The sequence below is a fragment of the Phaethon aethereus genome (assembly GCF_964289735.1).
Source record: "Phaethon aethereus genome assembly, chromosome: 1".
NCBI lineage: Eukaryota > Metazoa > Chordata > Aves > Phaethontiformes > Phaethontidae > Phaethon > Phaethon aethereus.
Genome location: NC_138575.1, coordinates 73,023,975 through 73,039,297, shown reverse-complemented (window position 1 = coordinate 73,039,297; position 15,323 = coordinate 73,023,975). Strand labels below are relative to the sequence as shown.

Sequence of the window (15,323 nt, the reverse complement as noted above, 5' to 3'; positions counted from 1 at the left end):
GAGAGACCATGAGTGTATTTTCTTTTCATCCTGCAGCTGCTTTTGCTTAAAATAAATCACCTTTCTGATCCAATATCTGATAAAGTTTGTGCTTGCTACTATTTTGCCATCACATAAAATAGCTTGTTTGCATGATTTACTTCTTCTGTAACCAATTTTTCATATTATAAGGATGAAAATTACCACACCAATTAAAGTCAGTATGCACTCATTCCCAGGAAAAAAAATTAAAAAAATTAAAGAAAGACTACTTGATGAATATAGTGAAGAGATCACTTTCCAGCTGCCTTTGACAAAAATACCAGCAAGTAAAATACAACTGAGTTTTGATGGAATGTGACAAAAAATAACCAAAGACAACACAATTAAGAATATGAAGATAATAGTTTAACAATTCATTGAGTTTTACTGGCAAGAACGTATTACTTACTGCAGTAGCTCGCGATACTTCTCGACAAGTGCTAAGTAGTCCGTTCTGCAAGTCATCTCTTTGTAAGACCACATTTTGTATGGCTGCGGGATTATCTGCATTCATTTCTATCTCCTGACTTGCTGATAGCAAAGCTTGCTCAAGCGTGTACTATTATAATAAAAAGAATTATTTTTAATGTTGTGCATCATTGGGCTGATTTTCATTTTATTTCAGTTACCAATGTTCTGATAATAAGCATATAAAAATAACATCCACTTTAGGTAATAAATACAATTGTCCTACTTTCTCCTTGTGTAGCTGTTGAAGCTTCTCTTCCAGTGCTTGTACAACTTTATCTTGTTCACATAAACGGCTAAGCTTAGCCTAGTATATAACAGAAAATGATCACAATTAGGATTTCATCTTTAACCTCTTCAGCAATCAAAACAAAACTTAATCAAATCCTTACAAGAATCTATATAAAATTTTATTACCACAAAATATGAATTCTAAAACTGTGAAGCCATCAGTGTTGTATTTTCAAATTAACCTTATGAAACCCTCTTAAGATACTATGAAATAAATGTTGTTATTACTTGAAGCAGCCTGGCTCAAAACATGTAATTTATGATTCTACAGCTAAATTTTTACCACTTAATAATAGGCATTAAATACCTTTTTAATTTACATATTCTCAGTATTATAAAGACTGTTGCATACATTCAGTGTCTTTCCCATGGTTAATTTCTGCTTTTTAACAGTTAGCTACTAATACTATCCATGTTGTGATCTGTTTTACCTCCAATCAAGGCCTGGCTATGACTAAAACTGTTCCACTCCAGTTTGAGCAAATAACTGTTCACTGCACTCAAACCAATTCTAACCAGTCTACTTTTCTATTTGAACAACTGTTTTCATTCATTTTGTGCTGCTCTGATTTTTTAAACTCTAAGGTAACGCTGCAAGCCTGCTTTCTTTCTTACTCTTAAAATAGCATCCTTTAAATCAGTATGTCTACTCTTAGCTGCATTGTGCAAGAAGGACTAGAAATGCGTATGTATGCATATACAGTATGACCGTATGTGTGTACTTTTCACCACCGATTTTAAAACTGACTTTAAACACCAAGCCCCTTTTCTTTAGTAACTAGCAACCCAATACTCTCAATGGTAACTACCCATGCCAAATTTTAGTTTTGGAGTATAGGTCATATTTCCTGAGATATTACATCTCTCATGCTTCTAACTGAACTACGCTACAGAGTTTTCCCCTTCAAAGGCAATCAATTCCTTTCTAGAAGCAATTCACCTTTGAACAGATATAATACTTGAAATTTCAGCCTAAAACGTAATACTTCCTGCAATTTAGAAGCTTATTACAAAAAGAATCTTATATCCCTCAATTTCACAAAGCAATTTCTGTTGGTCATCACCTATATGAACTGAATTTCAAACCCAAAAGTCAAGGTGGAAATGATTATCAAAAGAGAGAGTCAAATACCAACATTTCCAAGGAAGAAGAAATACAAATGACTTACATCAATATCCAGCTCTTCAGTTCTATATTTGTATAGTGTACCCCTACATTCTTCTTGTGTTAACTATAAGGAAGAATAATATTGCCATAAAACAACTTAATTTGACTATGAAAATGAAACTACTATTCAGCTTAAGAGTTTTGAATACAGAGATCAGCTTTTGCTTGAAAGTCAAACATACCACATTGAACAATGTATTTTCAGCCAATATATATTAATGAAGATAAGTAAATGGAATGTCAAGCAGACTGTCAGTAGAAAGTTGCATTAACTTAACAGGCTATGTTTCTAATGCAAACTGGATTTTTAAAGATGTACAACTAACTCAATCAAACATGGATTATGTAGGAAGATGAAACTACCAGAGCACACCTAGACACATTTATGCATCATTATGTACGTTTTCTTATGTGCATTCTAAATACAGGGACTCATTCTACTTGGAAGTAACCATTCTAGGCCCACTAAAGTCAAGTGTGTTCCCAAGGAGGATATTCTGCTGTGAATCTGAAATTGGAACAGAATAACCTAAGTATAAAAAAATACGTGCAAAATATCTTGTTATAGACATATGCCCAATAAGTGCCCCCAAACACCTTTCTGCCTACTTTTTCATATGGATCCCCTCCTCTCCAACAGAGTATTACCAGAAATGCCATAAATGGAAGCCCTTCTATTTTATCTTTCGACCTAGGCAAACTTGTCTCCTCATGCCAGTCAGCCTGTAAAGTATCCTCAAACTACTTTCATACAGCTCTTCACATTAAGTTCTTAACTCTTTCAGTCTCTGAACTGACCACTAACAAGATTTAAAAATATTTTACATGAAAAAAGGTAGCTCCCCAATTTAGAATGGGCTGTCACATACAGTAACTACTTAATGTCCTATACAGCAAGTATTGGCGTAACACTATCAACCTTTGTATTCTATTTAATTCAAAACACATGTGCATTCAGTCCCAACATAGATGCTTTCCTTCCATGTATCTGTCATTATTAGGTCATCATGACTTAATGGTGCAAGAAAGACTATAAAAACACAAGTCCATGTTAAAGGACACTTATAAATAAAAGGACTACGGAAGGGTTAATCAGACAAGCATTCCAAACGTACAATAAATCTTCAACACAAGTGTTTCATTTCAAGACATTATGTCCACATACCTCATGCAAATGCACCTGGTGACAATTTAAAAGTATATATAGTGTATTAAAACCACACAGCAACTTTCTTTGAAATGGACATTTTATGAAAATGAGTGTTGGAATATGAAAAAAGCCACAGCAATTTTGCACCTCATGAATGTCACAAAAATCAAGATACCTGTTTAAACTCCTACTATTGTAGAGTTGTGTTTTTTTGCTGTTGATTTTATCACAATGAGAGAAAAATGAGGAATGGAAATATTTAAAAAGAAACTCATAAACATGGCCAAATGTCTTTAACTTACAGAGAAAACTTGGTTATATTTCACATCAGAAAGACTTTACAGAAGAAAGATTATCCCCTATTAGATAAATATATCTTCCAAGACACTGCTCAGCATTTTATATGGCTTTCCTGGAAAAATGTAATGCTATTTTTTCAAGCCAATATTTTTTACACTTTTTTTTTTTTTTTTTTAAAGAGAGACTTTTTTTTTTTGGCATTTCAACCTTAATTATAGCTGAGTTTCAAATAGCTTGCCAATTCAGCATCCTTATCCCTGCCTACCTCCTAACAGGAATATATGTCAAATATTCAGAAAATGAAAACACATTTTCAAAGAATACTATACACGTGCTAATTCTTCGTATTAAAATCCTACCACACTTCTAAAATTGCTGCCAAGTTCTTGCTTTTGTCAGTTGTACTAGTTTCCCACAATAGGCACTGCTGGAGAGCCACTTCATTTCAACATTTCTACCGCCACATTTTACATAGCCTTAATGCAAAAGCTCTAAAAATAGTATGAAACACTTAATCCATCTCTGACAAAACAGCATCTCCTCTTTCCACAGTACCTCTATAAATCAGCTTAAGGCAGAAGTGCAGAATGCTATTGCATCCTACTGGAATTATGAGAGGAATTGCAGTAGACAAAATGCAATTACACATTACAGGCAAGGTTAACAACTTCATAACCCTGGAAAATGCATTGTAAGAGCTCCAACAATCAAGTTATCGAAATGTCTTTTATGTCATGTTCAACAATTGCCTCTCACCAAATCATTCCTACAAATACTTGACCAGGAGAGTCATTTCAGAGAACGAGTGCCACCTACTGAACCCCTGACATGACTTGCTGCTGACTTCTATTTTCCTCCACCTTGGGCTACTCAAATACCAAAAAAGTCCATTCCTCTTAACATGGTGAAATACAAGCATTAAGGAGCAGCACCCTGAATACCTACAAATAGAAATTACCAATTCTGAAAGGCAAACTGCACCATGCAGAGTTTGGCCAAGCATGTGTCTCACGTGAAAAGGTAAAGTGATCTTAATAGATCGTCCATCTTCTGTCAGAAATAATTTGTTATCTACTTTACAGTCCCTATCTCTGTCAAAGGCCAATACCAGATAAATCACAGCAGCAGATAAATGCATCACAATGGACAGAATGTAAGATGTCCTTAGACGGAAATTTCTTCCCAAATAAATGCAGATTAGACAAATCCCATCTCTTGAGACATAAGGTGTTAAACCTATTTAAGCAGTCAATATTAAAAAACATTTAAGTAACTATTTAGTAACTATTAAGTAACTATTAAGCACTATTTCATTACCTTATAAGCTATTTTCAGATTCTGCTAACTATTTTGATTCAATAAATATATGGCAGGAAATTTCACACCCTGAGAGCACGCTAAGCATCTCTGCAAGATACCACACTTAGGAAATTAAAACAGGATAACCTAGGACATTTTGTGGGGAGCAAGAGGTTAAAGTCTGACTTCCACGAGGCTTTTTTTCCCCCTTTTTCTTAAAAAAAAAAAAAAAAAAAAAATTAAAAAAAAAATTAAAGTATGCCATAAACAAGATCTCCCTATCCTTATAGGTGCAAAAAAATCAAGGACTATTTTTATACGCTTTTAATGTATTAAGAACAATTATCCAAGCAAAGACCTGAAAGTTAGCTTGTTGCACTCAGACTTCCATTTTTCCCCCTTTCAGGAATTCACACACATAAGAGGAACTGAGGATAATTCTACTTTTAAAAATCACCATATACTGCTTTAGAAAACAAGATTAGCACTCTCCACCTAGTATTAGAAAGAAACAAAAAAACCCCCAAAGTAGAAATGGGTCCAGGCTGTAAAAAGCCTCTGTTTTTCTCGTCTGTACATATGGAACCATTGCCCTGGCTTACACTTGTAAATTTGCATCAATCCACTCTACCGACTGTAGTGTAAGTCAAAATGGTTTAAATAACTTTGAAGATGTGACAAATCACAAGCAAAAATGTTTTAGAAATAACACATTTAAAATAGTATATATTTCAGTTATTTTACTAAAGAACCATTAATCATAACAAACAAGAAGGAAGCAAGACACCTTAGTTTTTAATTAAATACAAGCTTTTCTTGCTTTCCTTTGCTCAACTCTAAATGAGCTTAGTTATAAAACAGAACTGAATAAACTCGGTTTATTCAGAGAAAAGAATAAAAGAAAGATCCTCTTCTCTACCAGCAGGAATGGCTGCGGTCATCAGAAACTAGTTTATCATCTGGACAACAAAACAGGTTTCAGTCACTTACACAGAGGCTTCTCCCAATTGTTTACATTTCTTTGAAACTACAGTGGCAAAGATGACTGGTAAAATCAATTTATTTTATTTGAATAAAAAATTATATGCTGTTTAAACTTCAAGTAAGTTGTCAGAATTTTGAACAGGTTAGTTTTGCATTACAAAAGTTTAGAAGACTATTTAGGCAGTGAAATTTTGAGTGTATTTTTATCCTTTCCTGGAAGTCACTTAATGCAATATTTTGTACAGGAAACTTCATCCAGGAAAGCAGGTCTTGCTGTTCTCCAGTTTATGCAATGCATAGGTTCTTCTGCACAAGCCTGCCAACATGTTGCAAACACTCTGACCTGAAGAGACCACATCTCTAGTCACAAACGGTAATTCAATCTTCATGACCTGTTCTATTCACTGTTTCTGACAAGAATGTCAGAAAAGGTGCTGATTCAGTGTCAAATACGAAGCAGCAGGTACGTCTACAAGCTGAAAGCAGTGCTGTGTAGTGATACCTTAGCTGACAGCACAGCTTCATCGAGATGGCTCTTTGAAATTTATTAGTATCCCTAAATAAGTGGGCTGACTAGCCCAGGCACAGCTATACCTCAAATATGACTGTATTAATATTAGAAGCTGAGCTAGTTTACCCTGACACATGCAAAGCAGCTCTGTTCATTATATGTGTGTTGACTAACTAGTCTTGCACACTTTGTGCTTGTTTTGGCTGGGATAGAGGTAATTTTCTTCATAGTAGCTACTATGGGGCTATGTTTTGGATTTGTGCTGAAAACAGTGTTGATAATTGAGGGAAGTTTTCGTTACTGCTGAGCAGTGCTTACACAGAGTCGAGGCCTTTTCTGCTCCTCACCCCACTCCACCAGCGAGGAGGCTGGGGGTGCACAAGGAGTTGGGAGGGGACACGGCTGGGACAGCTGAGGATGGCTGACCACAGGGATATCCCATACCATATGATGTCATGCTCAGCATATAAAGCTGGGGGAAGAAGGAGGAAGGGGGGAACATTTAGAGCATTTGTCTTCCCAAGTAACTGTTAACGTATGATGGAGCCCTGCTTGCCTGGAGATGGCTGAACCCCTGCCTGCCCATGGGAAGCGGTGAATGAATTCCTTGTTTTGCTCTGCTCATGTGCGTGGCTTTTGCTTTCCCTGTTGAACTGTCTTTATCTGAACTCATGAGTTTTCTCACTTTTACCTCTCCAATTCTCTTATCCGTCCCACCATAGGGGAGTGAGTGACTGTCTGGCTGGTGCTTAGTTGCTGGCTAGGGCTAAGCCATGACAACACCCTATTATCGAAAATTATTTGCTTTAAAAAATCATAACAGCTAGGCTTATTTAAAACAAACAAACAACCCCCCCACAACCGCTCCCCTCCCCAAACACCAAAACAAAACCAAACCCAATTTCATTTGGGGCTTGAGGGCATCTTACTTCTCCCATTCCTCTCCCAAATCGTTCCTTTAGGTTCCATGTTAAAGCTCCTATTTTGCACAAAGGAGCACAAATTGGATGATCCTGAAATCAAAGTCACTCACAACCCAATTTCCCTTGGAAAGCTGAGATTTTTCTCACAACTTTTCTGAATCACAAGCAAATCTACAATGCGGAGTTGACTTCCAAAAAAATGAAACATGAAATTAAGCTGCAGTATTTTTTAGAAACATAGCAAAGCATTAACCACTAATAAGTGACTGTTTTACATGGCAGAACATCTCCTTTTCTTCAAACTATGCAACCTTTGTATGTCGTTTTGGCTCACAAGGGCATAAATGAAAGTATAAGAGAACTGGTCCGATATTCCCTTCTGAGTGGCAGCCAGAATTGCACACCTCATCTGCTGCAAAATACCATAGTCATTTAAGTAAGAACAACATCTTTGTTGCAGTCAAGGCTAGAAACTTCTTAAACATTCCCTGATGTGTTAAGCCCCAGTATCCCTAAGACACTGCAGTGCCAACAGATATGTATTGGCCATGCTCATAAGTTAATGCAGGTCTCAACTCACAGACAATATTTCCATTCACATTTCTGATTCTTCTTCCATCTTACCATTTACAACCACCACTAGATACTCTGTAAGTGTGCACAGTTAAGTCTGCTGTGACTTTATGAACGGACACTGCCTTTTGGATTTACAGTCCCCAGATCAAAGTAATTTTGATCCTTCCTTTCTTCAGTGGCTAAAGGCTTGGTAGGTGCAAACAAAAACTTGTAAATCCACTTCCTAGAACAAAACAAAATTGCCAGAAATGACCAGGTAAACACCACTCACATGCTTTTGTAGTGGTCAAAAGAAAGAAGCACCTTTGAACACTAATTGCAGAGGAACATGCTAAGACAAATGTTGGAAGCTTAGTGGAAGTTTAATGAATTTACTGGACACCTGCATAAAACATCAACTAATTAAATCATCTAGACAGAAAAAGTTATTCAAAAGGGTACATTTAATACTTAACAACAAAACGCAGCAAAAGCCATGCTAACGATATTGCAGCATTTTATAAAGCATGGATGACTTGTGGTTTTCCAAAGCAAATAAGAGAAACACCAATGTTATGAATAAATCTGAGGAACAACCAAAACTGTCACTAAGGAAAATTTTCGCAGATGATAAAGCAATTTCATTCACTATCCAAGACCTTACTTGCTGGTACAGTTGCGGTCTTAGCGCCGAGTTCTCAATCATAGTGTGAACCATGGTGATTAAAGGTTCATTCTCTTTCATCTATTTCAAATCAGGAGGAGCATACAGCAAACATCAGTTTACAGCATGGCTAGATTTGAAAGACGACACTGTAAAATATAGCCTCTACTTTAATTTTTTCTAATAATGCAGTAGATTACATTTTATCCCATGCTTTTTATATATTCCATCATAATATCAGTAATATCAACATCTGAAAAGTTTAATAATATCAAACAAACGTATTGAAAATACATAAATGCTCAAAACCAATGTAATATTTATTCTGCAACACTCTCCCTTTTTAAAAATAAAAATGCTTAAAATGAGCCTGGCTTTGCATGATATTGAAATGAAAAGTATTATCAGATTATGCAGTAGGAACACTCAAACCTTTATCAGAAAACATTTTAAATTATATATTGAATAACTCAATGTACGTTAAAAAGATGTAACCATTCCCAGCCTCTGAATATTGAAGCGAGGTTTACACTTACGTTCATGTATCACAAAACGCCTTTACATACTGCACTGATTTATATACTTAGGAACATTGAATCATTACTGATTGTACTTATCCACCCCATATGCATGTGTGAAACTATTTCAGAACTGGTCATGCATTTTCTGTAATGATTAGTATTTATTGATATGTGTGCAAATGTCAAAACCAGGTATTTTGACTATTACAGTAAAAATTGCATATATTTTGTATTTCAGAAAAGTATGCAACACGGACAATAGTATGGGATTTTTGGTTTGAAAAAGGAGACTTCCCTAAAAGTAAGGGAAAAATTATGAAAACAAATAGTTTTCCTTTCCAAAAGAAACTATAAAGTCACTTAATGCACAATCCCCCTCCTGCTTTCGTTGGAAACTTTAGGACTTCTTCAGCAATACCCATTTCAAGTATGGTTACACAGGATGGAAGTATGTGTATGAATATTTATGATCTTTCACTCTGTCCTTGTGTGTATATATATGCACTCACCATGAATTTGCACACAAGGTTTTGTTTCACAGATTGAAATGCAACAGAAAGCCTGAGTTTTTGATGCCTTTTGGAATTTCTTGCCACTAATTATTTAGGAAAAAGCCTAACGTGTACATTTGGAGAAGTGTTTTTATTTCTCCTTATGGGAAACACATTTTTCTTGTTATAGAGGACCTTTTTGTTGTTGTTGTTGTTTTTTATACATAGAAAAGTCTGATCAGCTGGTAAGTTAATCACCCAATAAAGAGTACCTTATCTTAAGAAGGCAAGCTTATGATGCTCTGTTTGTTCAAGTCAGGAAAAAACCCAAACAAGAAACCCCTGACATTTGCTCCATCATCTACAGTATACATAAACAGAAAACTAGAACTGACACAAGAAGTTGTTCTTCCTTTACAATAAAATTTTGTCCAGAGACTGGGTGCACCAGGTAATACCAAAAAATACCTCAACAGTAAGATCAACAATAAGGTCCAAAACCAAGCAATTGAACTATAGCCAACTGAAATATTTGTAAAGGAAAAATTGCTCTGAGGCTGAAATGTTTTATTAGGAGTATATTGGTTTGGATGCATTTTTATTAGGAGGATTTCAACAGCTTCAGGCTCTTTGGATAATTCTTTTTTACAATATTTCAAATGTTTCCTTTCTGATTGATAACAGACAATGCCAAAATTAGCTTCTGTAGAAGTGTTCAAAGATTGTTTTCATCTGCATTAGAAAAGAAGCAAAGTGGATTTGCTCAAAAGGTGTTCTGAAGTAATGTTTTGTCCTCCAGCCAGCCCCAACTTTGATTTATAGGACTTCTTCCAATATTGTTACTACCATTGGTCCTTAACTGTGCTTATGTAACACTGTTTGCAAAGGCCAGTTATTTCCAGAAAAGCTCCAAGTTCCTTAAGCCCTTATGGAACAAAGATCAAAAAAGAGATAATTGGTAAAGTAATGCCAACTAAAGAGCCTTAGTAGCAGTCAAATATAGCAAGTTTTTTTCCCCTTTAGGAAATAATGTTTCCAGAAATATTGACATTTAACTATTGAGAAGCTAAGTTCTTGAGGGAGTATGTATCTGTCACAAACCTTCTGTGAACTAAAGCTAGCACACACCCAAGGCAATGTGTACTGAAGAACTGGCAAAATAAACCAGAGTTACGTGGGACACAATGGCAAGTCCCATGCTCTAGAAGGTGAAGAGGATTACCTATTTTGTGTTCTTAAAGCATTATCACGAGGTTACTCCCAAACTGAAGCTGGACACTATTCACGTTGAATAAATAGCTCAAGGAAAAATACTTGCTTGTTCGTAACAGAAATACACCTTGATTTTCCCTCACTTCAGGAAAAAAAAATAATTGTACAGTAAAGCACACCTTTTAGATCCTATGTACAATACTAATAGTATTATACACAACAGTCTCTCCAATTAAAAAAATCACGAAAAACAGAATTAAGATTTTCATAGGCAAACTAAGTGTGAACTGCCTAATGCCACACAGCAACACAGCAGTAAAACCAAATAAAAACCATCAGTCTTGGCTTTATCACTTTCTACTTCTAGTAGATAACTCTTTCTCCCCAGAAGCGGTGCTTCATCTTTGCTTTTATCTTTACTGGCGTAATATATAAAAGCATTTTCCCATTGGAAACAACGAAAAAACCACCTCCTTGCCATATGGTCTATACGACCAGCGACATTGTTTATGAGTGAGCATCTGAGTGGGTATTTTGTGTTTTAAACTGTAAAGACAAGCTATTGACAATTTTTTTCTTTCTATCTTTTCCTAAATTCTCTTCTGTCTTTGATAGCATCTTACACAGATGATATTTCAGTATGTGCTGTTCTGGTGGCAGTGATCAACTCCCTACCAGGACAGTTGACCTCACTGATGAGGTAAGACCATATGTTACAGGTGACGAAAGACTGAGCTCGGATTGGCTGTTTTATCCACTTCCTCCCAAGCCTCCTGAAGGTAAAAGCAGTGGCAACAGGACCTGACCAAGGTTTTCTCCAACATTCCCTCTGCTCTTTAATCTTCTGTCCAAAACAAGAAGGAAAAAGCACTTTTCCTTCCTGCTTTCTTTTTACAGCAACGCTGCCTCCAGCACAGTATTTTTTTCACCCTACAAAGCCCCTGTCCTTGAACCTCCCTGAGGGAAAAAGCAGCAGCAGAAAGAACAGCAGCGGTGGCTGGGTCAGCTCACTCTACCTTCTCCAGATAACCTGAAAAATACAAGTAAGAGTAGTATCCTGTATGTTGCTAATATAGGACATAGAATTGTAGGCTGAAACAGAAGATATCTGATATAATACAGGATATCTGTCAGCTGTATCCAACTCCCCTTGTACTGTTTTAGCCTCCCTTAATTTGCTACCTTTTCCCAGAACCACCTTTGGCATCTCAGAAATAGGGTGGTGAAGAGGAGAAACAGAAGCAAAACACCAAGACAGTATGGACACTGGCTGTGGGACCTTCACTCCTTTATTTGACAACTTCTTCTTCAAGTTCTGCTTATTTTTATGCACTCTTTGAAAACTGAAGGAAACTAAAAATGAAAGTACCCTCAGAAGTATATGAACAACTTAACATCTAAATTATTCACATAAATAGCCATTTACAAAAAAATGGAAAAAAGAAAGATTAAATGCAATTTGGTAGAATTTCTACTGTGACAAACCAACCTGGGATATGCTGAGATCAATTTGACAGCATGCATGCAGGGCTTTACACAGATCGCTTGAGTTCAGTAGAAAAGGATTTTTCAGCCAAAGAAAAGTTTTACTATCAACATAAAATTAAGAAGTGAACTAGAAGACTGGTTTACTGGAATTCTCCGTAGTAACAGAAAGATTCACATGGGACATCCTGCCATGGCTTTATTTACAAAAGAGGGGGGGGGGGGAAAAAAAGCATGTCTAGCTTTTATTTGAAAAAAACTATGTTCCAATTTTTCATTACTGTTATTGTAATTACTGGGTACAAATACATTAAGGAGACTGCTGGCTTGGATTTAGTAATACATGATAAGTGATCCCTTAAAAATTGATAATGCAGAAGTTTATATGTGCCCTCATAACATGCCCCACATTGGCAAACAAATCATCATTGGCTAAGGTTGCTAGCTATGTACAAAAGAACTACTTCTTAAAAGGCAAATGAGTCTGTCTCCCACATCTCTATGAACCGTGAGCCAGAACAGTAGTCCACAACCTCACTTTAAAAAGAAAGGATGCCTGGCAATCATGCTTTTGGCCATAAGACATCAAAGAAATCACATAGCTGGATATACGTGTGTCAGTGTCTTCAATCTTTTTTTCTGCATCACTGAACGCCAACAACAACAACAAAAATTCTGAAAGCATAATACAATAACATCAAAATGAATAACATAAGAATTTCTAAGCATCTCAAAAGGAAACAGCGGTACAAAAAGGCAGCATGACTTAAAAAAGGCCATGAGATATTCTTGAGTCTTGGTAAGAAAGTCACCTAACCAGTATACAACAACTTACTGCAACAGCGTAAAAGTTACCCTCCCTACACATGAACTTCAGTCTGCCTGAAAATTCACCTGTGCAACCTCAGTACAAACTTACTAATTATGGTTATGTATGGTACCGAATTCTTTGTGACCAAAAAGGTGAGAGTTGAAGATAACAGGACTGGAGTTCCACCACATGCTCTAGGCCAAGCAGGTTTTGACACTATTTTCAGAGATTAAATATGAGTGGAAGTACTTAATTTAAAGTACACTGGACATTTAAAATTCAAAGAGGGTAAATGATTATGCAAGCCGGTTACAGATGCCGATAATGAGGAGGAAAGGCCTCAATTAGACTAAAAGAAACTTTTCATTTTTTTCTTCCCAACATAAAGTAAAACTGATAATGGACGAAGTAACAAAAAGCTATCAATGAGATACCACCCCTAGAAGCAGTGGTACTCAAAGCAAAAAACCTCTCAGGGGGATTTATTTCATACAGGTACGTGGCAGTATTATATTAAAGCAAGGGAAAAAAAGAAAAACTGATCAGAAACTGGAATAAGTATTCCAAACTGCTCTTCCATGGTTCTGTGATTAAGGTAATACATTTTAGACTTGATTTCTTACTGCAAAAAGTGTAGCGATTTCTTGCATCTCTGGTAGGGGTAATTATAACACTTTTATAAGATTTAGACACTTCCCTAAATTAATGTTTATCACATCACATTTCTAAATTTTATCTGATGCAAGTAAAGAGAAAATTCTTTTTACCACTTTGCGTGTTACATATAGGCAATTCTCCCTGTTTAATCCTGTCTGTTACACTGACAACCGTGGCTGATCAAGCAACAGCATGGTACATAGTTTTACACTTCGCGTGGACAGTTGTCCTTTCTTGGCAATGAATTACATTGTTGAAGACAGAATTATTCCCTCATTCAAAAAAATTTTAAACTGGAAATATTTGAGTTGGATGAAATATTTGGTGTAATTTGGCAAGCAGTTTTCCCCTACTGTTTTGGATCTCCTGAAGCCCCCTAAGACAAGACGGAGATGTTTAGAAATGCATTGCCATCTAACCGAATTTTTCACAATTCACACCCTGTTTCCAAAAGATACTAGGAAAATAAAGTCACTAGGTGAACGAAATGTGCACGTGTGTGTGTCTCTGTGCACACATGTGGTTTTTAGTAACTCGCTGAAATCCTATCACAAGAACATGCAGGACATAAAACCAACTTTCTTAAAAGTTTTAAGTGTAAGGCTGAAAAACTTCATTAGAAGAAAGAATATTAGAAAAAGAAAAAGCTCTGGCAATTTTTGTTTTTAACTAACGGACACCTAGTTATTTTATATTTCTTCTAAACACTTATGACTGTCTTTTATAAGTGCTAACAAAAATAACCCATTTAAAAACTTCTCACACACAGCTTGTACAGAAGTGACATTTGATCATGCAACAAAGCCATAAAAAGAGGTATGTGGTATCACAATTCTTCACTTGGCAATCAATAATGTTAGTGAAGACAGCACCCTCACTCCATAAGTTATCAGAAGCTGTAAAGAAGTAAAATCTTATTCTTATATGAATCTTTAAGAAATAACTGAGTAAAAAGAGAAAAAGTAATGAGCCATGCTATCATTTGTTTAAAACATTTTTTCATGTTTGACCTCCCTTTCATTTTATGTCCTGTAGAAACATCTAACTCTTCTTAATTCGGAAAACTAAAATTATCAGAAGTACTAATTATCTATAAATTGCATGTGTGTCATATGATCTTGGAAATATATTCTGACTTTGGTGAAAGATGATAAAATGTTAGTGTTATAAGAGGGAAATGAAGAACAGAAAAATTAATTGGTGAGTGGCTACAGTATTTGGACGAATTTTTGGACAAGTTTTTTTTTTTTTTCCATTACACATCAAATTTGTAATCAATTAAGATATTCTGTGCTACTTAAAAAGGGCACATAATAAATATCCAATTTCATAAAAAGCAGTGAAAATCCTTCTCCCCAAATATTTCCAGCTTGATAGGAGCAGGCGAAAAGCATTAAGAAATGTAAACACACAAGAAAATTGCAAATCCCACCTGATGATCCAAATATATGGCATTCCTTTGAAGGTGATGTGAAAGAATCTCATTCTAGCAGGCAGCAGTCAGAGGGAAAAAGGAAAGGGACAGAAGGCGCAGAATGCATGAAAAGAGATTTAAAAGATGTAAACGAGACAGTGATCTTTCTCTTTTATGTAGAAATATAACGCTGCTTTTATCTGCTTTTTTGGGGTGAACTCTTAATAAGTTTTGATCCCCAAACAAAAGTGATGAAAGTTTGCCACAAATCAGACTATGAACTACTACATTACATTTTGGTTTTACATATAAAATACAGTAAGGTCATGTAAATGTCTACTACACAGAGAACTATAAACCCTTTGATAAATCTGTGTTTTAAACATGTCCTGATTTTC

The 15,323-nt window shown here is 35.7% G+C and overlaps 1 protein-coding gene across 3 annotated transcripts in view; it reads right to left on the bottom strand.

The window, feature by feature from the left end:
- PLEKHA5 (pleckstrin homology domain containing A5) overlaps positions 1–15,323 on the bottom strand; it is a gene marked incomplete at its 3' end in the record, with an annotated part of 65,086 nt that overhangs the window by 16,526 nt on the left and 33,237 nt on the right. For 2 of the 3 annotated variants that reach the window (XM_082010650.1, XM_082010651.1), the window contains exons 10-14: positions 14,944–14,997; positions 8,335–8,415; positions 1,950–2,012; positions 716–796; positions 431–580 (exon numbers count right to left, since the gene is read on the bottom strand). In XM_082010650.1, coding sequence (XP_081866776.1) covers positions 431–580; positions 716–796; positions 1,950–2,012; positions 8,335–8,415; positions 14,944–14,997 — 429 coding nt within the window. The remainder of the gene's footprint in view (positions 1–430; positions 581–715; positions 797–1,949; positions 2,013–8,334; positions 8,416–14,943; positions 14,998–15,323) is intronic. The other variant, XM_082010652.1, reaches the window with a different exon arrangement.